We start from the raw sequence: 20,857 nt of genomic DNA, 5'->3' as shown, positions 1-20,857 counted from the left end.
GGCTAGGCTGCTCAGCCCCGGATGCTGGAATCCAGCCCATCTATGTGTGACCATCTTGGAACTGCAAGGACAGAGTGCTTTAATGCAAGTTCTGAGGCATGCACATGGTGGTTCAGACCTGTAATCCTGGAACTCCAGAAGCTGTGTCAGGAGGACCAGAACCGAGACCAGATTGTGCTACACTACTGTTTCAAAAAGGACAAAACTGTGAGGGCAGAGGGCCTGTGGGTGTAGTTGGCAAAATGCCTAGCAGGCGCTAAACCCTGGGTTTAATTTTGGTCACTGCGTAAACCTGGGCAGCACTAAACTGGATGTGATGGTGCACAGCTGTCATCCAACACTCCCAGCATCAGGCACAGGCAGAGGATCATAAGCAAAGATGAGCGTGCCTTTAATCCCAGCACGTGGAGAGTGGGCAGCCGCAGTCCAAGGCCAACTTGGTCCACGCAGCCAGTACCAGGCCAGCCAGAGCCACATAATAAAATCCTGTTTTTAAAAACAAAAAGTCTGAACTGAGGTGGCTTAGTAGGTAAAGGTGCTCGCCTGAGCAGAGTCAGATTCTTGGGACCCACCCTGTGGAGGGAGAACTGACTTCTCCAAGTTGTTCTCTGACCTCCATATGTGTACATGAGACAAACTAGCCTCTGCACCCCATAAAAAAGTAATTTTATATTGTATTGGTTCCAATATGTTGTAAAGATTTTTCTGTGTATAAAAGATTTTTTCGGTTTTGCCTGTATGTCTCTGACCTATGTGTGCAATGCTTGCAGAGGCCAGAAGAGGGCATCTTCTTCTTATCCCCAGCAACTAAGTAGTTAAGAGGCTGTTGCCTGGCCACCTCAGGAATGCTGGGGGATTAAACCTACCATCCTCTGCAAGAATTATTAGTGCCCTTAAGTGCTGAGCCAAGTCCCAGCCTCTTTAACTCCCCTCCTCACCCCTGAACTCAGAAATCCACCTGGCTCTGCTCCCTAGTGCTGGTATTAAAGCATGTCCACCATGAATATAACTTTTTTTTTGTTTTGTTTTTCGAGACAGGGTTTCTCTGCGGCTTTAGAGCCTGTCCTGGAGCTAGCTCTTGTAGACCAGGCTGGTCTCGAACTCACAGAGATCCGCCTGCCTCTGCCTCCCGAGTGCTGGGATTAAAGGCGTGCGCCACCACCGCCCGGCTCAGCTTTTAGGTTTTTAAAAAGTTATATTAGCCGGGCGGTGGTGGCGCACGCCTTTAATCCCAGCACTCGGGAGGCAGAGGCAGGCGGATCTCTGTGAGTTCGAGACCAGCCTGGTCTACAAGAGCTAGCTCCAGGACAGGCTCTAAAGCCGCAGAGAAACCCTGTCTTGAAAAAAAAAAAAAAAAAAAAAAAAAAAAAAAAAAAAAAAAAAAAAAAAAAAAAAAAACTAAAAGCTGGGGTGGGGGGGTAAGTACAGGCCTTTAAACCCAGCACTTTGGGAGGCAGAGCCAAATGGATTTGAGTTCCAGGCCAGCCAGGGCTACATAGTGAGCCCTTGTCTCAATAAAATTTAAGTCTAAAACAAATACACCTTAGGTCAAAGAGTAGTCCCTTGGGCCTTCCTGGAAAGACTAAGAAACTGATTCTGATCCATGGGTGCAGAGGGAGCTCAGCTTTGTGGAAGTTCTCGGAAATGAAGCCTAGCCTCAGAAGTGACACGCCATCTTCACTGCTGAGGGAGGAAGAAAACATTGGCCTGGTCAGGTCAGAGTTGCCTCTTCAGGCCCTGCCCTTCCTCAGGAGCCAAAGCAGGTAACCACCAGGACAGCATTTTTAAAAAACACTCAAGACACAGACCCAAGCTGGGTTTTATTGAAATGCCAGGAGCAGGCACATGTAGTCAGGGAAGGGACGTTGGTGATGCAGGCTATGAGTTTGCAGGGAGAAGCAGGCCTACATCCATGACCCTGCATCCGCTATTGGCCAGAACATATATGGGCCAGAACAACAACATGCTCAGTCCTGTAGGAGCCCTGCCACCTGGGCTATGATGGCTCCAAGGGCAGGGACTGGAAGCACTAAGTTTTCTCCCTTAGGAAGGAGCAAAGAAAAGGAAGATGCACGGTGAGTCTAGTAGGGACAGAGGTGGCCAGGGCAGGCTTCTTGAGTATCTGCACCCAAGTTGTGGTCCTGGGCAGTGGCGGGGAGCAGCATCAAAGAGGGCAGCTGAGGGCCCGGCCCTCGGGGAGCCAAAGCCCCCAGCCTGTGGGGGCTGGAGTCAACCTGGCACAGAGAGCATAATAAGTTCAAAGGGACTGAGTACAGGCAGTTCCCAAGTCAATTAGTCCTCAGAGCTAGGGAGCGTGGCCTTCTTGGGACAAGGAAGAGAAGAAAGAAGGATCCATCCCCCGCAGGGGAGCAAAAGGTGGTCTCGCCCACTAGGCCCCATTAGGTCAGTTCTACATTGTTGGCACGGTCCAGCACTCGAGAGCCCCGAGCATTGCCTCCAAGCTGGAAACGGCTCTCATAGAGAGTGGGGCAGAGGTGCCAGCGGTTGGCTCGGTAGATGCCCAGGTAGGTGTAGACATCAGGTTTGTAAGTGAGCAAGCACTTAACGCCTGCAGCACGGATGGCAGAATCTGCCTCCAGCACACCCAAGCGGTCCGTGAAGTCGTCCGTGTAAACACAGATGACCTGGCGCCCACCCTCCTTGGCCCGTGGGCTCACCTTGGCCACCTGAAGACGGCCCTCAACTACAGCCCTGGCAATGCCAGCCCAGGCATGGTCCAGCTTGAAGCCAGGAGCCAGGTGAATCAGCCACTTGCCAGAGAGCACGCGGTGGGTGATGGCCAGCTGGCGCAGGGTACCTGGTGTGATGGGCCGCCCACTGGCCTGCAGAGCCTCCCAGGCTGCCTGCAGCCCTTGGACATCCCCTGAGTTGGGGGTGTAACCCTGCCCATAGGCTGCAATCCAGCCCACAGGTTCAGAGTTGGGTGAACCTGGGTCCCCATAGCGAGTGACTTGAGATGGTGGGTACTTGGCCAACCAGGCATCCAGCTCTGAGGCAGGTGTAGTACGGGAATCAAATACCAGCCAGGGATCCATGTCTGCTGCCATGGCCTCTGCAGCCAGGTGCTCAGCAGTGAAGCCATCCTCTCGGCCACCTGGAGAGTCCTCCTCTTCCAGCTCCTCGTTTGGTTCCATCCTGTTGTGAGGGAACAGAGTCAGGGGAGGTTTGAGAAAGTAACCACAAAGTGCTGGGTCCTCTAGGATGCCTGGCACTGGCTAAACTGTGGCCTTGGGCAAGGCTTAATGTCTGCCTGTGCCTCAGTTGCTTCATCTTTACAATGGGATAACAAGTGATCCTGCCTAGATTTGTCTCTGGAATAAAATGCCAGAGGTGGAGTCGCTATTGTTAGTACTTTCACTAACAAACAAGGAAACAGAAACTGAGAAAAGGGACTCTCCCAAGGTCACGTCTGTAGGGGTGGAACAGCTGTGGCGTGTGAGCTGGCACGGGACTCCTTGCACCTCTTGCCTGGAGACCGGCAGGCAGCATGGCGCTGCGATTTCAGGGATGTAGGCACACCACAGTCTGCCAACCCTAGAGGGTGGCTGTGGAGGGCTGGGCCTCCCGGTCAGCTATCTGGGGCAACACTCAAAGACCGAAACACTGCGGCCTGGAGAGGGTAGCGGCCCACCGGGGGTCAAAGGGCGGCGTCAGGCTCGAACCTGCTCCGGGCAGAGCCTGCGGGAGGGCCCGGCTCCGGTCCTACCACACCCGCCGCCATTAATGCCCACAGCCTCAGGGTTGCCCCCGCCCCGGGGCTGCCCCTCTCGCCGCCCCGCAGTCACCTCCGGCCTTCGCTCCGTTCCGCGCCAACCCAACTTCGGGCCCGGCTCCGTTCCTGCCCGGGGTCTGCGCCGCCACCCCCGCCGCGCCCCGCCCCTGCCACGGCCGCCGCCGCCGCAGCCATCTTAGGGTCCCGCCACCTCAACAACAACTTTATAGACAAACGCAGTCACAGGGCGGGGCCAGAGGCGGAACCGGCCGGCTGGGGGCGGGGGCTCCAAGGGAAGGGGCGGGACGCGCTCAGGGGCGGGGCCAGCGCGAGATTCCTGGGCGGAGCCGGCCTGCTGGGGGCGGAGCTAACGTTCGTACTTCTACCTTGGGGGCTGGTGGGAGTGGCGGGCGATCCCTGAGAAGGACGCGCACCGCCCCGGAGGCTCCAAAAGCAGAGAGCCGGGGTTTGGGGCGCAGCTTGTCGACAGGCGGCGCTAGGACCCTGCGGGCAGCGGCGGGGGCGGAGCAGGCGGCAGCAGGACCCGGGGGGAACCGCGGCGGGCCGGCGGCGAACAGGCCCGGAGCCGGGAGGCTGCGGGCAGCGGCGCTGGGCCCGGCTCGGCGAGAGAGGCCCCGAGATGCCGAGCAAGAAGAAGAAGTACAACGCGCGTTTTCCGCCGGTGAGCACGTGGCCGAGCTGGGCCTCGGCGGGTTGGACTCCCGGGAAGCTCGGGCCCAGGTCCTGCTGGGGGGGGGGGGGGGGGGGGGGTGACTTTAGGTGTTCGCAGCCTGACGCCCCGCCCCCTTCCCATGCCCTACTGGCTCGGTGCCTCCCGCCCCTTCTCTCGGGGTACCCCCTGGCTGCCCCCAGCCCTCCTGCAGAGTCGCAGGCCACGGCGTCCGAGCTCTGTCCCCCTTCCTTCGGCAGGCGCGGATCAAGAAGATCATGCAGACGGACGAAGAGATTGGGAAGGTGGCGGCAGCTGTGCCTGTCATCATCTGTATCCTGCTAGGGGCTGGCTGGGCTGAGGGGCGTGGGGCGGGTCTTCGGCACTCCCCTTTCTCGGATTCCCCTTAACGCCCCTCAGCCCGGGCGCTCGAGCTCTTCCTGGAGTCCCTATTGAAGAAGGCTTGCCAGGTGACCCAGTCTCGAAATGCCAAAACCATGACCACGTCCCACCTGTGAGTGGCCGCAGAGCTGGGAAGGGCTTCTGAGGAGGCCGTGTCCCGATGGGGGAGTGGTGCGAGGCTGGGGAGTTTGAGCCAGTTTGGTGGGTTTGGACTGCTGTAGGAGGAATTAGGTGTTCCAGGTGGAGGGCATAACCGGAGCCAAGCTCGCTAAACCGGGTGTCAGTGGGGAGGGGTGCCATGACATGAAAAGTATCCTTAGGGTCCCGCCTAAGTGTTTGGGACCCGTTTGGACGCCTTCCTCTCCCACTTCTTCAGGAAACAGTGCATTGAGCTGGAGCAGCAGTTTGACTTCTTGAAAGACTTGGTGGCATCCGTGCCCGACATGCAGGGGGATGGGGAAGACAACCACATGGATGGGGACAAGGGTCCTCGAAGGTGGGTAGCCAGGACCAGGTATATAGATGGGAAAGGCCAAGGCCACAGGGTTGGGGGTGGCTGGGGGGTGAACTAGGAGGAGAGAGTCCTCTGGGCAGATGGACTGTACCTTCCCGAAGGGGCCGGAAACCAGGCAGCAGTGGCAGGAAGAACGGAGGCACTGGAAGCAAAGGCAAAGACAAGAAGCTGTCTGGGACAGACTCGGAACAGGAGGTGAGTGAGGGGGGCTGTGGGAAAGGCAGCCTGTGCTAGGCAAAGCTGGCTGAGGCTTGCTCTTACCCTCTCTACGACCCCTGGTACCCCTGACTGCATGTCTAAATCCTCATAGACCTATCTGTCGCTGCTCTCCCAGGGGTCTGGGCTCCCCAGTGATGGCCCAGGCCTTCTCTTGTTAACCCTGACCCCTGCTGTCCTCACAGGATGAGTCTGAGGACACAGACACTGATGGAGAAGAAGAGGCACCACAGCCTCCTCCCCAAACCAGTCACCCCCCTGCCCACTTTCAGAGGTAAGCAACCAGGGACACCAGCAGGGGGCAATGCCAAACTCCTCAGCGCCCGGTTTACTCTCCTAGCCACTTGGTGGTGGTGGTGGTGGTGGTTGATGGCGGTGGCTGACTTAGGGAATGTGGGGGGGGACCGTAAACACAAGAGCCTGTTCTGGGATGGTCTTGTTCCCACCACCCTTGGGAGAGAACCTGGATAGTGCTCTTCTCTGGGCCCTTCTCTCCTGGGGTGGCTGGAGGATGGTGGAAGGCCTTGTGGGTTGTGTGCAGCACAGTAGTGTGCCCTGATTTCCTCCATTTTCTGTCCTGCAGCCCTCCAACCCCCTTCATGCCCTTCGCCTCTCCTCTGCCTTTGCCCCCAGCGCCTCCTGGCCCCTCAGCACCTGATGCAGAGGATGAAGAGGACTATGACTCCTAGCGCTCACTGCCCCTGACCCCAGGCTATATGCCCCTTTTTAGTTAGTATTAGCTGCTCTGGGGAGAAAAGAAAGATGGAATTGTTGTTAAATTTATTAAATACATTTATTAAAAAAAGGAAGAGGATTCTGGTTTCTTTTCAGCTTGTGTCCAGGGATTTGTGGCTGCATTATTTATTTATTTATTCTCTGTGGCTTTGGAGCCTGTCCTGGAACTAGCTCTTGTAGACCAGGCTGGCCTCGAACTCACGGAGATTCACCTGCCTCTGCCTCCCCAGTGCTGGTATTAAAGGTGTATGTCACCACCACCCAGCTCTGGCTGCATTCTTATTGCCCCCCTACTTACCTCCCCACGTGGGGGCAGGTGGGGACAGTGGTGGGCCAGCCAGTGACTGAGTAAAAGGGGGCACTGAAGAAAGGAAGGGGTCTAGGGCCCAAGCGACACATGCTGAGAGTGCTGCAGGGTAACTCCTCATTGCGCTGTGGACCCTTCTCTGAGCTGCTGAGAAGGGACAGATGGGACCAGCACTGAGACTGGGCCTTAAACAGTGGCGTTCTGCCACCAGTACAGTGGCGGGCTCAGCACAATGAAGCAGGTAGGTGAGATAGCTAGCCGAGGGCCTGTGGAGCAGCTTGAGTGCCAAAGGCAAGAGCTGCATCTTCCAAGAGCTGCAATGGGGAGGAAAGCGGGAGGTGGTGGCCACTTGGGGTTCCAAAGCCTAGGAAGCCTAGAGGGAGATGGTAGGTCCATCTATTAACAAGCTTCTTCCTGATGGAGGCATTCAGGGGACCTTGGGGACATGCTGGGCATGTGGGTGAGGTTGCTGGTGACCAGAGGAGACCTGGGCCTGTTTGACCTTAGGCTTGAAGATAGGCTGCGGATGGTATTGGTGAGCGCCTCTTCTAGCTTTTTATTAGCTCTTTGGCAAGGGTGGGACCCTTTTCCAGCTGAGGACACAGGAGGAAAAGAGAAGATTTGGCTTGAAGATCTCAATTTTGGCTGTGATGAATTTGGGGTGCTCTTGAGGTCACTGAAGAAAGGATGAGTTGGCCATGTTATGGACGCCTAGAGACGTGTATGAACTTGGAAGACCACCAGACACAAGAGCTTCCACACAGAGCTATCCAGATGGTCTGGTAGAAGGGAGAGGACAGTTGCCAAATGTTTTAGACAAGGAAGTATCCCAAAGAGGAGCGCCTCTGCACACTGCTTCAGGAGTTAGAGCTGAGGCCATGCTGGGGCTCAGAAGGGACCAAAGGAATGCAGGGTATGTTTGCTGGTGCTGCTTTGTAAAATTTATATTATGCGTAAGGGTGTTTTGCCTGAGTTGTGCACTACATACGTGCTGGTGTGAGCAGAGGCCAGAGAGGGCATCAGATCCCCCAGAAGTAGTTCTAGGTGCTTGCCACCACCTTGTGGGTCCTGGGAGTCTGAGCCCTGGTCATTTGGGAGAGCATGCTAAGCCATGTCTCCAGCCCTCCTCTTTTATTTATTTATTTAGGTTTTTCGAGGCAGGGTTTCTCTGTGTAGCTTTGGAGCCAGTCCTGGAACTAGCTCTTGTAGACCAGGCTGGTCTTGAACTCACAGAGATCCGCCTGCCTCTGCCTCCCGAGTGCTGGGATTAAAGGCATGCGCTACCACCGCCTGGCAGCCCTCTGCTTTTTTTTTTTTTTTTTTTTTTTTTTTGGTTTTTCGAAACAGGGTTTCTCTGCAGCTTCTTTAGAGCCTGTCCTGGAACTAGCTCTTGTAGACCAGGCTGGCCTCGAACTCACAGAGATCCGCCTGCCTCTGCCTCCCGAGTGCTGGGATTAAAGGCGTGCGCCACCACCGCCCGGCAGCCCTCTGCTTTTTAAGATGGCAAAAGGTTTGGAGTAGGATGAGAGGCATTTGCCTAATGCTCACAAAGCCCTGGGTTAGATCCCCAGCACTGAAAATACATACATACATATATATATGTGTGTGTGTGTGTGTGTGTGTGTGTGTGTGTGTGTGTGTGTGTATTTTAAAATTGTTAGAACCTTAGGTTTCCAGAGAGGAAGGGGCACAGGAGAGGAGGGGGGAATAACAGAACCTGAGGGAGAGATGGTGGGGACGGGGTTTTGAAGGGAACATGAAGAGCCAGTAGCTTAATGGAGACTGCACTGTGAAGCAGGAGGCAAAGTCACCTGTGCTATGAGAAGACAGGCAAGGGCAGGGTTTAAGAGGGAGGACTTGACCACAGTGGTCGGGTGCTGTCTTTCCTCCACTCCCAGTTTGGTTATAATGCTCCTGTAACTCCTCCACCCCAACCTGAGGTGTAGGCAGCTGAGCCCACTTCTGGGACTGAATGGGCATGGTGTAGCCTGGTCAGTCAATGCGACACTCTGGGTATGGTGACTGTTGTAGAGTTGGCACTGACCCCCAGCACCTGAGCTGGTGATGCTGCTGGGAGCTGCTGGGAACTTTGCCCACTCCTAGGGTTGAGAACGAGAGCAGCACAGGCGCTGGGCCTGAGGACATTGGAACTTCAGTCCCATCAGGGGCCTGCTGTGCCCGCATTTCCCAGGCACATGAACCAGGAGGCCTCCTCCCACTCCACCCACACCTGGGGAGCGTGAGGACTGAAGACTGTGTGGTTCATAGGAACATTAATTTTTAGCTGCAGATGGGGACAAACCCAGGGAAGGCAAACACACAGGACACCATAGCAAAGGCCATGCCTAGCAGAAGCAAGAGTGGAGTTAGAAGACCCTGAGAGCCTGTCAAGTAGAATCCATCAAAGTAGAGGATTCTGGGGCTGGTGAGATGGTTCAGCAGTTAAGAGCATGGACACTCTTGTAGAGGACCCTGGTTTGGGTCCCAGAACCCACATGGAGGGTCACAGCCATCTGTAACTTTGGTTCCAGGAGACCCAATGCCCTCCAGCAACACAACACACATGTTCATACATACTTGCAGGCAAACATACACATAAAATAAAAATGTTAAAGTAAATGGTTTCTGGGGCCAAGTGTGGTGGCTCCTATAATCCCAGTAGAGGCAGGAGAATCTCAAGTTTGAGGCTGGCCTGGGCAGCATAGTGCAACTCTTGTCTCCCAAGAGCTCAGGGTTCATAGGATGAAAAGTTAGGGAAACCAGGGTGCTGGTTTTAAAACCCTTGCTTCTAGACAGAAGATCTGGGAAGGCACAGGAGCCTGTGACCGCGCCTGCAAGTTCTCCTGCCCCTTTGTTCTGGGACTGGCAGCTCACTTTTAGGTGGGGAGCTGGAGCCTGTGCAGCCCGGCCCTAGGCTCACACCTGCACTCACTCATCTTCCACAAGCTCTGCAGCACCTCTGCCCTGTGATTTTCCTCCTGCATGTGGAGCTCACCTGCTAGTTGTGTGTATTACACACGTTTACCTATATTCGGAGCTCACCTGTGCTAGCTGTGTGTACTACACACGTTTACCTGTATTTGGGAGAACGATTCAACAGCCCCAAATACAGAGTTTGTCTCCTCACCCAAGGTTCACGGTGGGCATTACCTGGTCTTTAATAACTTTAGGGCCTTGGCCCTATGGCCCCACCATCTTCAGTACTTTGAAGGTCACTGAAACAGGGAAGTTCAGAGCCCCTGGAAGGTTTGAGTTTTGAGGGGGTCTCACTATGTAGCTCTGATTGGTCTGGAATTAAATTTGTAGACCAGGCTGACCTCGCTTTGGTGGGATTAAACTTTTCTTTTTTGAGACAAGGTCTTTATACATAACCCCAACTTGTCTGATAGAAGTTTGGTAGACCAGGCCTGAGCTCATAATAACAATTCTGCCCGAGCTCGCCAGCGATGGGAGCACAGGTGGCAGAGGCAGGCGGAGCTGTGTGAGTTTGAGGCCAGCCTGGTCTACAAGAACTAGTTCCAGGACAGGCTCCAAAGCTACAGAGAAACCCTGTCTCAAAAAAAAAAAAAAAAATATTGGGACACAAAGTCTACCTAACCTAGGTGTGACCATCAGCTATTTTTTAAGATACATATTTTTCAAAGAACTAATAACGGATTTTTGGTTGTTTTCTGAGACAGTGTTTCTCTATGTGCTCTGGCTATCTTAGAATACCCTATGTACGTAGACCAGGTTGAACTCAGGAGATCCACGCGTTGCTTCCTCTAGAGTGCTGGGATTAAAGGTGTACACCACCACACCTGGATGAGAAAAAATAATTTTAAAAGTAGGGCTTATGGGAGCTGAAAAGATGGCTCAGCAGTTAAGAGCACTGGCTACTTTTCCAGAGGTCCTGAGTTCAATTCTCACATGATGACTCATAACCATCTATAATGAGATCTGGTGCCCTCTTCTGGCATTCAGGCATACATGTAGGCAGAATGCTGTATACACAATAAATAAATACATCTTAAAAAAAAATGGGACTTATTCCCACAGGTGCTTTCAGAGATGGGAAGGGTTGGATTTTCTGGAACTGGAGTTATAGGGAGTTTTGTTTTGTTTTTTACGAGACAGGATTTCTCTGTAGCTTTGGTTTGGAGCCTGCCCTGGAACTTGGACCAGGCTGACCTCAAACTCACAGAAATCCACCTGACTCTGCCTCCTGAGTACTGGGATTAGAGGCGTGCACCACCACTGCCTGGCTACTACAGGCAGTAGTAAGATGTCTGTTGTGAGTGCTGGGAACCAAACTTGGGTCCTGTGGAAGAGCAGTCCGCGCTCTTTACCGCTGAACCATCCTTCCAGGCCCACACCAGCCAATTCCTATTTTAGGGCCTCAGAACAATGGGAAAGGGCTAGCCTCCTGAGTCAGAGGACAGAGGCTTCAGAAGGGCAATGCTTCCAACAGGGCCAGGCCTTTGGATGCCTCCTAGAGTGGGGACAAATAAAACAGCTCTGGGTAATATCTAGAAGGGCCAGTCTATCTTACCGTCCTATTGAACGTTTTTTCCCTCTGTTCTTTTCTGTTTTGTTTTTGTTTTTTTTTTTGTTTGTTTTTTGTTTTTTGAAGACAGGGTTTCTCTGTAGCTTTGATACCTGTCCTGGAACTAGCTCTTGTAAACCAGGCTGGCCTTGATCCGCCTGCCTCTGCCTCCTGAAGGCTGGGATTAAAGGCGTGTGCCACCACCATGGCCCAGCTTTTTCCCTCTGTTCTTGAGCTATCTGAGCCTTGAGCAGAGAGGCCTGTGGGAATACTTCAGCCTTGGGTGTGCCACAACCTGTGTCAGCCAAAGGCTATGACTCTCACTGCCAACTGGAAAGCCCCCTGCAGCTCACTGCAAGATTTGTTCAGCAAACTTACAACAAATAGGAGAGATGGGCTTCTAAGTCCCTACCGGAAAGAAGCCTAAGGGACAAGTCTGACCTCACCCATTGCTGGAGAAGGTTCCTGGGCACAGAAATTATATCCTGCTGGTGGACACGTCAGTGGGGAACCCATTTTGAAAAATCTATTGCTATAGTTGTTTCACCCATGATCCACTGGTCTCCTTAGACTTCTTCCCAAGAGAAGTTTAGGCTGGCATTCACTAAGTCAAGAACACTCATGTTTGGGCGTGGTAGCAAAAGGAGGGAGAACAGTGTATTCGCGACACTTAATAGTGGGAGCAGGAGGACCAGGAGTTCAAAAGAACAATGTAAAAACAGACAAAGAGCTGGAGAAATAGCTCAGCAGTTGAGAGCATTGGATGCTTTTCCAGAGGACCCAGGTTTGATTCCTAGCACCTACATGGTGGCTCACAATTGTCTGTAACTCCAGTTCCAGGAAATGGGGTGCCCTCCCCTATCATCCTCAGGCACCAGCATACATGTAGGCAAAACATTCATGCACAAAATTTAAATATTAAAAAAGGAGAAAAGATGCTTATAGTCTCCACTGGAAACTAACTTGATGCCATTTCCAGATCTTCCGTGAACACATGGATGTACAATAGTAAGTGCGTGTGACAAGAACGTGGAAAACAGTGGAAAAGAGCAAGGAGAGGTCTGAATATGGCCACACCTTTAATCCCATCACTCAGGAGGCAGAGGCAGGAGGATTCTTGTGAGTGCAAGGCTGGTTTATATAGCAATTTTGAGATCAGTTAGAGTCACATACTAAGACCCTATCTCAAAAAAAAGTCTTTGTTACAACAGATATATCTTAAAGATCATGGTAACCAAAAGAGCCAAACAAGTGCATTAGGTGATGGAATGTTTTTAAATGAAGTTTTTTGTTTTGTTTTTAAGATTTATTTATTATGTATCCAATGTTCTGCCTGAATGTATACCTGCAAAGCAGAAGAGGGCACCAGATCTCATTACAGATGGTTGTGAGCAACTATGTGGTTGCTGGGAATTGAATTCAGGACCTCTAGAAGAGCAGTCAGTGCTCTTAACCTCTGAGACATCTCTCCAGCCCCTTAGATGGAGTTTTAAAAAATAAAATTTCACAGATTTAACCCAATGCCCATCAAAATCCCAGCAAAATTCTTCAAAGACCTCGAAAGAATGGTACTCAACTTCATATGGAAAAGCAAAAAACCCAGGATAGCCAAAACAATCCTGTACAATAAAAGAACTTCTGGAAGCATCACAATCCCTGACTTCAAACTCTACTACAGAGCTACAGTACTGAAAACAGCCTGGTACTGAAATAACAGACAGGAGGACCAATGGAACCAAATAGAAGACCCGGATATCAATCCACACATCTTCAAACCCCTGATCTTTGATAAAGAAGCAAAAGATATCAAATGGAAAAAAGAAAGCATATTTAACAATTGGTGCTGGCATAACTAGATATCAACATGTAGAAATGAAAATAGACCCGTATCTATCACCATGCACAAAACTCAAGTCCAAATAGATGAAAGACCTCAACATAAAGCCAGCCACACTGAACCTTATAGAAGAGAAAGTGGGAAGTACACTTGAATGCATTAGCACAGGAGACCACTTCCTAAATATAATCCCACAGCACAGACACAGAGAAATAATTAATAAATGGGACCTCCTGAAACTGAAAAGCTTCTGTAAAGCAAGGACACAGTCAGCAAGACAATATGATACCCTACAGAATGGAAAAGATCTTCACTAACCCCACATCAGACAGAGGTCTGATCTCCAAAATATACAAAGAACTCAAGAAATTGGACACCAAAAGAACACATAATACAATAAAAAAATGGAGTACAGACCTAAACAGAGAACTCTCAACAGAGGAATCTAAAATGACTGAAAGACACTTAAGGATATGTTTAACATCCTTAGTCAACAGAGAAATGCAAATCAAAACAACTCTAAGATTCCATCTAACACCTGTAAGAATAGCCAAAATCAAAAACACTGATGACAACTTATGCTGGAGAGGTTGTGGAGAAAAGGGAACACTTCTGCACTGCTGGTGGGAACGCAAGCTGATACAGCCCCTTTGGATGTCAATGTGGCGATTTCTCAAAAAATTAGGAAACAACCTTCCTCAAGATCCAGCAATACCACTTTTGGGTATATATCCAAAGGATGCTCAATCTTGCCACAAGGACATGTGCTCAACTTTGTTTGTAGCAGCTTTGTCTATCTTAGCCAGAACTTGGAAACAACCTAAATGCCCCTTGATCGAAGAATGGATTTTAAAAATGTGGTACATTTACACAATGGAGTACTACACAGCAGAAAAAAATAACGACAGCTTGAATTTTGCAGGAAAATGGATGGAGCTAGAAAACATTATTTTGAGTGAGGTAACCCAGACAGAGAAAGACAATTATCACATGTACTCACTCATAGGTGGTTTTTATTTTTTATTTTTTTAATATTTATTTATTTATGTATACAATATTCTGTCTGTGTGTATGTCTGCAGGCCAGAAGAGGGCACCAGATCTCATTACAGATGGTTGTGAGCCACCATGTGGTTGCTGGGAATTGAACTCAGGACCTTTGGAAGAGCAGGCAGTGCTCTTAACCGCAGAGTCATCTCTCCAGCCCTCATAGGTGGTTTTTAAACATAAAGCAAAGAAAGCCAGCCTACAAACCACAATCCCAGAGAACTTAGACAATAATGAGGACACTAAGAGAGACTTACATAGATCTAATCTACATGGGAAGTAGAAAAAGACAAGATCTCCTGAGTAAATTGGGAGCATGGGGACCTTGGGGGAGGGTTGAAGTGGGGAGGGGAGAGGCAGGGAGGGGAGCAGAGAAAAATGTAGAGCTCAATAATAAAAAAAAGAACCTAAGAACCTATCTATGCCACATGGAGTGTTCTAAATGGTGGTAATTCTGCAAACAAAATGTTCTTGGAGTTTGAAGAAGAGAGACAGCTGACAGATGACAGCGTCCAGAAATAGCAAGTCAGATGGCGATTCATACTGTGGGGACATAGGGAGGAGCAGGGGTGCCTAGGGCAGGAAGAGGGTGACCTAGCATTCTGCACCAGGCTTGGGGACAACTTGAATAAGGAAAGACTTTTTTTTTTTTCAAGACAAATCTGTGTAACCGCCCTAGTTGTCCTGGAACTAGCTCTGTAGACCAGGCTGGCCTCAAACTCACAGAGATTCACCTGCCTCCACGTCCCAAGTGTTGTGATTAAAGATATGGACCACCACCGTCCTGCACTTTTTCTCTGTGTAGTCCTGGCTCTCCTGGAACTCGCTCTATAGACCAGGTTAGCCTTGAAAACTCACAGAGATTCGCCCACCTCTGCCTCCTAGTGCTGGAATTAAAGGCGTGCGCCACCACTGCCTGGCTGTTGGATGAAGTTTTTATCAAGACTTTAAGATCAGCAAATGTAAAATATGTCATCTGATATGTTTTTGGTTTTGTCTCAAGACTGGATATCCTGAGTCCTTTGGGTTTCCATGTAAATTTTAAAGTCAGCTTATCAAGACCTGGAAAGATAGCTGAGGTGTTGCTTTTTAAAATCTTATTTATTTTGTGTGTGGGGCGTGGTACAGCATGCACAGGTCTCTGCTACCCTGTGGGTTCCCAGGATGAAGTTTGAGTCAGCAGGCTTGTCTGCAAGAGCCTTTAATGGCTGAGTCATCCCACCAGCCTGTCAGCTGAGATTTTGACAGGGACTTGGCAGAATTGTTTTGTGGAGATTTCTACTTTCTGGGCTTGTTTTAGGAACAGATGCTTTCCCTTCTGGTTAAGAATTACACTTTTGCCTGATGCATGCTTTTGACCACTACTCCAGAGGCAGAAGCACACGGATCTATGAGTTCCAGGCCAGCCTGGTCTATATAACAAGTTCCAGGCCAGACATGGCTGCATAGTGAAACCCTGTCTGAAAGCACCTGAGTTACCTGAAAGAGCAGTTTCTAACATGTGAGCTGCCTGCAGGCTGTGCAGTGAGCTCCGGTTTGCAGCTTCCGTGAGTGGCCTTCCATGCTGGGGTGGGTTTTGTTAATGCAGCCGTCCCTGACTCCTCACCCACACCCCTACTATCATTGGTTCTCTGCCTGGGATGAGAAGTTTTTTTTATATCTCCCTACAGATAATGTCCTATAACACCCTAGTGCCACCAAAAGGAAGGCAGGCAGGATACATGTCTCTGTACACTCGGAAATCAGAGAAGCGAGCATCTGTCCTCGTCTACCATGTGGGTCCCTTGTCTTCCATGCAGGAGTCAAAATCAGGTCAAGCACCGTTACCAACCGAGCTGTTCAGCCACCCCAGCCACATCCCTAGTCTGCCTTGCAGAAATCTGTGATGAGCCTTCCTCCTGCCTCCTTAGAGAATGAGTCTAGGGACTAACTAAGGCTGCCAAGCTCCCTTGCTAATCCTTGGCCTTGCCATGGTTGATCTCTGTGTGGCTCTTGTCACAGCTGCCCACTTCCCTCCTTTGGCTCAGCAATCTTCACTCTTTTTATTTTTGGTTGTTGTTGCTATTATTTTTTGGTTGTTTGTCTCTGAGACAGAGTCGCTGTACATAACCCTAAGTGTTCTAGAATTCACTATATAGACCAGGCTGGCCTTGAACTCATAAAGGAGATCTGCCCACCTCTGCCCCCAAGTGCCAGGATTAAAGGTGTGTGGACCTCGCCCAGTCACAATCTTCATTCTTGCTGGCCACTTTAACCTGTTGGTCTCCTTGCCATATCTCCTTGACCTCTAAGAATTCTGACTTCTGCTCTCATCCCTTCTCTCAGCTCAAGTGTTTAATTGTCTCCCTAAAAAGTGTCTTCCCTGAATCTTCCACTTAACTTCCCTTAGCAGTTAGTCTTGTGGTCATCTGAAGTCTCTCTCTCTCTCTCTCTCTCTCTCTCTCTCTCTCTCTCACACACACACACACACACACACACACACACACACACTCACACAGAAATCTCTGCTAGCCTGGTGTGGAGGCTCACACCTTTAAGAAAATTTGAGGCTAACCTGGCTCCAGAGCAAGACTGATGTGGGATTTCCCTCTGTATTCTGTGAATATGTTGTATTACCATTGGTTAATAAAGAAGCTGCTTTGGCCTATGGCAGGGCAGAATGTAGCCAGGCTGAAAGAGATATACAGAGAGAGTAGGTGGAGTCAAAAAGACGCCATATAGTTGCCCAAGAAGAAAGACGCCAGAACAGAACCTTGCCCGATAGACCACAGCCTCATGGCAATACGCAGATTAATAGAAATTGGTTAATTTAAGATGTAAGAGCTAGTTAATAAGAAGCCTGAGCTAAGCCGGGCAGTGGTGGCACACGCCTTTAACTCCAGCACTCAGGAGGCAGAGGCAGGCAGATCTCTGTGAATTCAAGGCCAGCCTGGTCTACAAGAACTAGTTCCAGGACAGGCTCCAAAGCAACAGAGAAACCATGTCTCAAGAAAACAAAACTAAACAAAAAAACAAAAGCAAAAAAACCCCGTGCTTCTGAGCTTATAGGCCAGTGCTGTGATTAATATAGTTTCTGTGATTATTCAGAAACGAAAGAGCAGTCTACATTTACATAAGATGGTAGAGGTAACCACCTAAACCACAAAATAGGGGCTGGGGAGATGACTCAACAGGTAAGATCTTTCTGTGAATGTGTGGCGATCTGAGCGGGATTCCCAGAAGCCACATAAAGGTGACAAGCGAGAGGAGGCTCCACAAAGCTGTCTTCTGACCTCCACACACAGGCTCTGTCAGAAGCTCCCCTATCACACATGATAATAATAAATAAACAGAATAAGTGAATGAATGACTGAAAAGAAATGGCTGGTGTTATGACGTAGTCAGATCTCTGAGCTTGACTCACTTGTATTTGGTGTTTTGCCTTTCTGAACAGTTGCTGCTCTCCTGGCGCTGGAGCCCCTACTCCCGAGGAGCAGGAAAACCAGGTTTCCCACTTCTTATCCCCCATCTCATTCTGCTATCCTGTTGTGGGGCACAGGGATGGAAGCGGGAAAGTGGTGAGGAGTTGGGAGGGTGCTGGCAGCGGCCACTCCAGATGGTGGAGGAGAGCTATTCCTGCAGAATGAAGCGCTCGCACTGAGGACCTAGGGTCAGTGTCTGGTGCTCACACGGTGGCTCCTAACCCTCTGTAGCTTCCATGTCAGCGATCCAACACCCTCTCTGGCCTCCCTGGGCACATGGTGCACAAACATACATTCAGACAAAATAACCAGACACATATCAAAAGTGAAAAATAGAAAATGTGCTCCTGCCTGGCTTTCTGGGCCACTTTACAGATCAGCTCCCACTTCAGCTCCAGCAAAGGGCAGCGCCTGTTTTGACTGCTCCGCTTTTCTTCCATCTGGCACACACAGACCCATCCTATTGGGCTCCCTTGGCAGGGTCCATTTTCACCCTAGGCCCAGTCAGTTCTCACTGCTAGGCCCATCCTCCATGGAGGTTGCCTGCACTGCTGACCCCCTGGGCCACCACCGCAGCAGCGAGCCTCTTGAGTCTCCTTGAAGCATTCAGTACCGGATCTGGAATTAGCAGACAATTCAGCAGGGCATGTGACACAAACCATTAGCCCCAGCACTCCACAGAGGTAGGCGGATCTCTGAGTTCAAGACCAGCCTGGTCTATAGAGTGAGTTCCGGGCCAGTCAGGGCAACACAGAGAAACCATGTCGGGAAAAATCATTAAAGGAGGAGGAGGAGGAGGAGGAGGAGGAGGAGGAGGAGGAGGAGGAGGAGGAGGAGGAGGAGGAGGACGAAGATGATGGTTCACTAATGCAGGGCAGAGCTAGGATCTCAGCAGGATACCAGCTCTTTCCAAACCAATGCCATTACCAGCTTACTCCCTCAAAATCCACCACTGGGGACTGGCAAAATAACTCAGCAGGCAAAGCTGTTTGCCACCAAACCTGATGACCTAAGTTTAACTGCCAGACCTGCACGGTGGAAGGGGAGAGGTGACTACTTCTGTAAGTCCTCTATGTTCACATGTGTCCCAGGGTACACACCCTGCCCTACATACACAAAAGGCAAATCATATAAAAATAAATAAACCAACCCTTGGAGCTGGGGCATGTTTCAGTAGGTAGGATGTTTGCCTAGAATGTATGAAGCTGTGGGTTCAATGTTCAGCACAAATAATTGAGGCATTGTGGTGCACATCTGTAAGCTGGAGCCAGAGAGGTAGAGGCAAGGCGATCAGAAGTTCAAATTTAGCATTGTCGGTGTAAGAAGTTCAAAGTTAGCCAGGGCTATATGAGACCCTTTCTGGGAGGAAGGAAGGAAGGAAAAGGAAAGGAAAAAAGATTCAACTTTAATTTGTTTATATTTCTGACAAGGACAAGGACTTCAAAAGGGGCAAAATGTGGGTCACATTGACAGGACTGAAGAGACGGCTCAGAGGATAAGAGCACTGACTGTTCTTCTAGAGTCATGGGCACCTAATAACACAAACTTCAATTGGTCCAAAACCAGTGAAGAAAGTTATAGGCTAAGACTCCACCCGGACACAGCAATGCCGCTGGACATGGCGATACTGGACTCGGCAATGCTGGCTGGTAATCTCAGCACTCAGGAGGGGAGTGGGAAGAGCAAGTTCAAAGCTATCCTCTGCTACACGTAGAGCTTGAGGCCTGCCTGGGCTATACGGGACATTGCTTAAAGAAACAAACAAAAACCTCCTACAAAACAGTAAGAAAAAGACAAAAAACTCAGTGGGAGGGCTGTGGCTGTGCTGAGGGCTGAGTGTGCACTCAGTGGGAGGGCTGTGGCTGTGCTGAGGGCTGAGTGTGCACGCAGTGGGAGGGCTGTGGCTGTGCTCGGGGCTGAGTGTGCACTTAGGATTCATGAGGCTTTGTGTTCCAATCCTAAAACCAATAAAAAGGGGGATGAAGCTGCAATGGTGCCTCAGTTGCTACCCAGGCATAAGAACCTGAGTTAGATTCTCAGCATCCACATAGAGAAAGCTGAGAACTTGTGGGCATGGTAGCACATGACTTTAATCCCAGTGCTATTGAAGCAGAGGCAGGCAGAGCTTTGTGTGTTCAAGGAGAGCCCGGTCTACATAGTGACTTTTAGACCAGCTAGGGCTACATGTGAGACACTGCCTAAGATAAAATAAAAATAAACAAAAACAACAAAATCCATAGAAAAATCAAAACAAAAGTGAAGTACATATTCACCCAGAAAATATAAGATCGAAGCATAGCCGTTCTCAGCTATGACTGACTTGCTGTCTCTGAAGGGCATGCTATCCAGTGGACTGGCTCAGCCAGAGGCCTGGGGAGCAGAGTAATTGTATAAGATCTCATGTGTAAATGGAGACTTTTCATTCATTTCTCGGCTGCTCAGAACCAAATAATCTTAATGTCCTCATTGTTGTCTAAATTCTCAGGGATTGTGGTTTGTAGGCTGGTTTTCTTTGCTTTATGTTTAAAAACCACCTATGAGTGAGTACATGTGATAATCATCTTTCTGTGTCTGGGTTACCTCACTCAAAATAATGTTTCCTAGTTCCATCCATTTGCCTGCAAATTTCAAGCTGTCATTGTTTTTTTCTGCTGTGTAGTACTCCATTGTGTAAATGTACCACATTTTCCTTATCTATTCTTCAGTCGAGGGGCATTTAGGTTGTTTCCAGGTTCTGGTTATGACATACAAAGCTGCTATGAACATAGTTGAGCACATGTCCTTGTGGCACGATTGAGCATCCTTTGGATAAAAGTGGTATTATTGGGTCTTGAGGAGGTTGTTTCCTAATTTTCTGAGAAATCGCCACACTGACATCCAAAGGGGCTATACCAGCTTGCATTCCTACCAGGAATGCAGGAGTGTTCCCTTTTCCCCACAACCTCTCCAGCATAAGTTGTCATCAGTGTTTTTGATTTTGGCCATTCTTACAGGTGTTGGAATCTCAGAGTTGTTTTGATTTGCATTTCTCTGTTGACTAAGGAGCATTTCCTTAAGTGTCTTTCAGCCATTTTAGATTCCTCTGTTGAGAGTTCTCTGTTTAGGTCTGTACTCCATTTTTTAAATTGTATTATGTGTTCTTTTGATGACCAATTTCTTTAGTTCTTTGTATATTTTGGAGATCAGACTTCTGTCTCATGTGGGGTTAGTGAAGATCTTTTTCCATTCTGTAGGCTGTCGTTTTGTCTTGTTGACTGTGTCCTCTAGCTAACTCATGTCTTAAATTAACCCATTTCTATTAATCTGTGTATTGCCACAAGGCTGTGGCCCACCAGAAAGGCTCTGGTGGCCTCTTTCTCCTTTGGCAGCTACGTGGCATCTCCTTGACTTCATCTACTCTCTCTATATCTC

General features: G+C 49.9%; 2 protein-coding genes across 4 annotated transcripts; one reads left to right on the top strand and one right to left on the bottom strand.

Moving 5' to 3' along the window:
* Positions 1-1,781: 1,781 nt before the first annotated feature.
* C1H11orf68 (chromosome 1 C11orf68 homolog) lies at positions 1,782-3,963 on the bottom strand. 2 transcript variants are annotated; one of them, XM_038341230.1, is made up of 2 exons: positions 3,807-3,963; positions 1,782-3,156 (listed from the first exon to the last, which is right to left on the bottom strand). In XM_038341230.1, exons 1-2 carry the CDS (start codon positions 3,926-3,928, stop codon positions 2,400-2,402), a joined length of 879 nt encoding a protein of 292 aa, XP_038197158.1. In that variant the 5' UTR covers positions 3,929-3,963; the 3' UTR covers positions 1,782-2,399. The 2 variants fall into 2 exon arrangements, with proteins under 2 accessions (XP_038197158.1, XP_038197165.1); XM_038341237.1 differs by having other exon boundaries at positions 2,625-3,171; positions 3,808-3,963.
* A 165-nt stretch (positions 3,964-4,128) lies between these two features.
* On the top strand, positions 4,129-6,344 carry Drap1 (DR1 associated protein 1). Of its 2 annotated transcripts, none has more exons than XM_038344362.2 (7): positions 4,129-4,415; positions 4,664-4,736; positions 4,824-4,917; positions 5,182-5,301; positions 5,421-5,514; positions 5,721-5,809; positions 6,119-6,344. In XM_038344362.2, the coding sequence occupies exons 1-7, from the start codon at positions 4,374-4,376 to the stop codon at positions 6,222-6,224; spliced, it is 618 nt and encodes a 205-aa protein (XP_038200290.1). In that variant the 5' UTR covers positions 4,129-4,373; the 3' UTR covers positions 6,225-6,344. The 2 variants fall into 2 exon arrangements, with proteins under 2 accessions (XP_038200290.1, XP_038200280.1); XM_038344352.2 differs by having other exon boundaries at positions 5,400-5,514.
* The last annotated feature ends 14,513 nt before the right edge of the window (positions 6,345-20,857 follow it).

This window comes from Arvicola amphibius, chromosome 1 (assembly GCF_903992535.2).
Source record: "Arvicola amphibius chromosome 1, mArvAmp1.2, whole genome shotgun sequence".
NCBI lineage: Eukaryota > Metazoa > Chordata > Mammalia > Rodentia > Cricetidae > Arvicola > Arvicola amphibius.
Note: the sequence above shows the minus strand (reverse complement) of the source record. Positions and strands in the feature narration are given on the sequence as shown.

Bases quoted from the DNA above. Each gene is read 5' to 3' on its own strand.
- C1H11orf68 (XM_038341230.1), bottom strand. From the start codon at position 3,928: ATGGCTGCGGCGGCGGCGGCCGTGGCAGGGGCGGGGCGCGGCGGGGGT. The intron at 3,157-3,806 runs GTGACTGCGGGG...CCCTCACAACAG, and splicing joins GAACGGAGCGAAGGCCGGAG to GATGGAACCAAACGAGGAGC.
- Drap1 (XM_038344352.2), top strand. From the start codon at position 4,374: ATGCCGAGCAAGAAGAAGAAGTACAACGCGCGTTTTCCGCCG. The intron at 4,918-5,181 runs GTGAGTGGCCGC...CCACTTCTTCAG, and splicing joins ACCATGACCACGTCCCACCT to GAAACAGTGCATTGAGCTGG. The intron at 5,302-5,399 runs GTGGGTAGCCAG...TCCTCTGGGCAG, and splicing joins GGGGACAAGGGTCCTCGAAG to ATGGACTGTACCTTCCCGAA.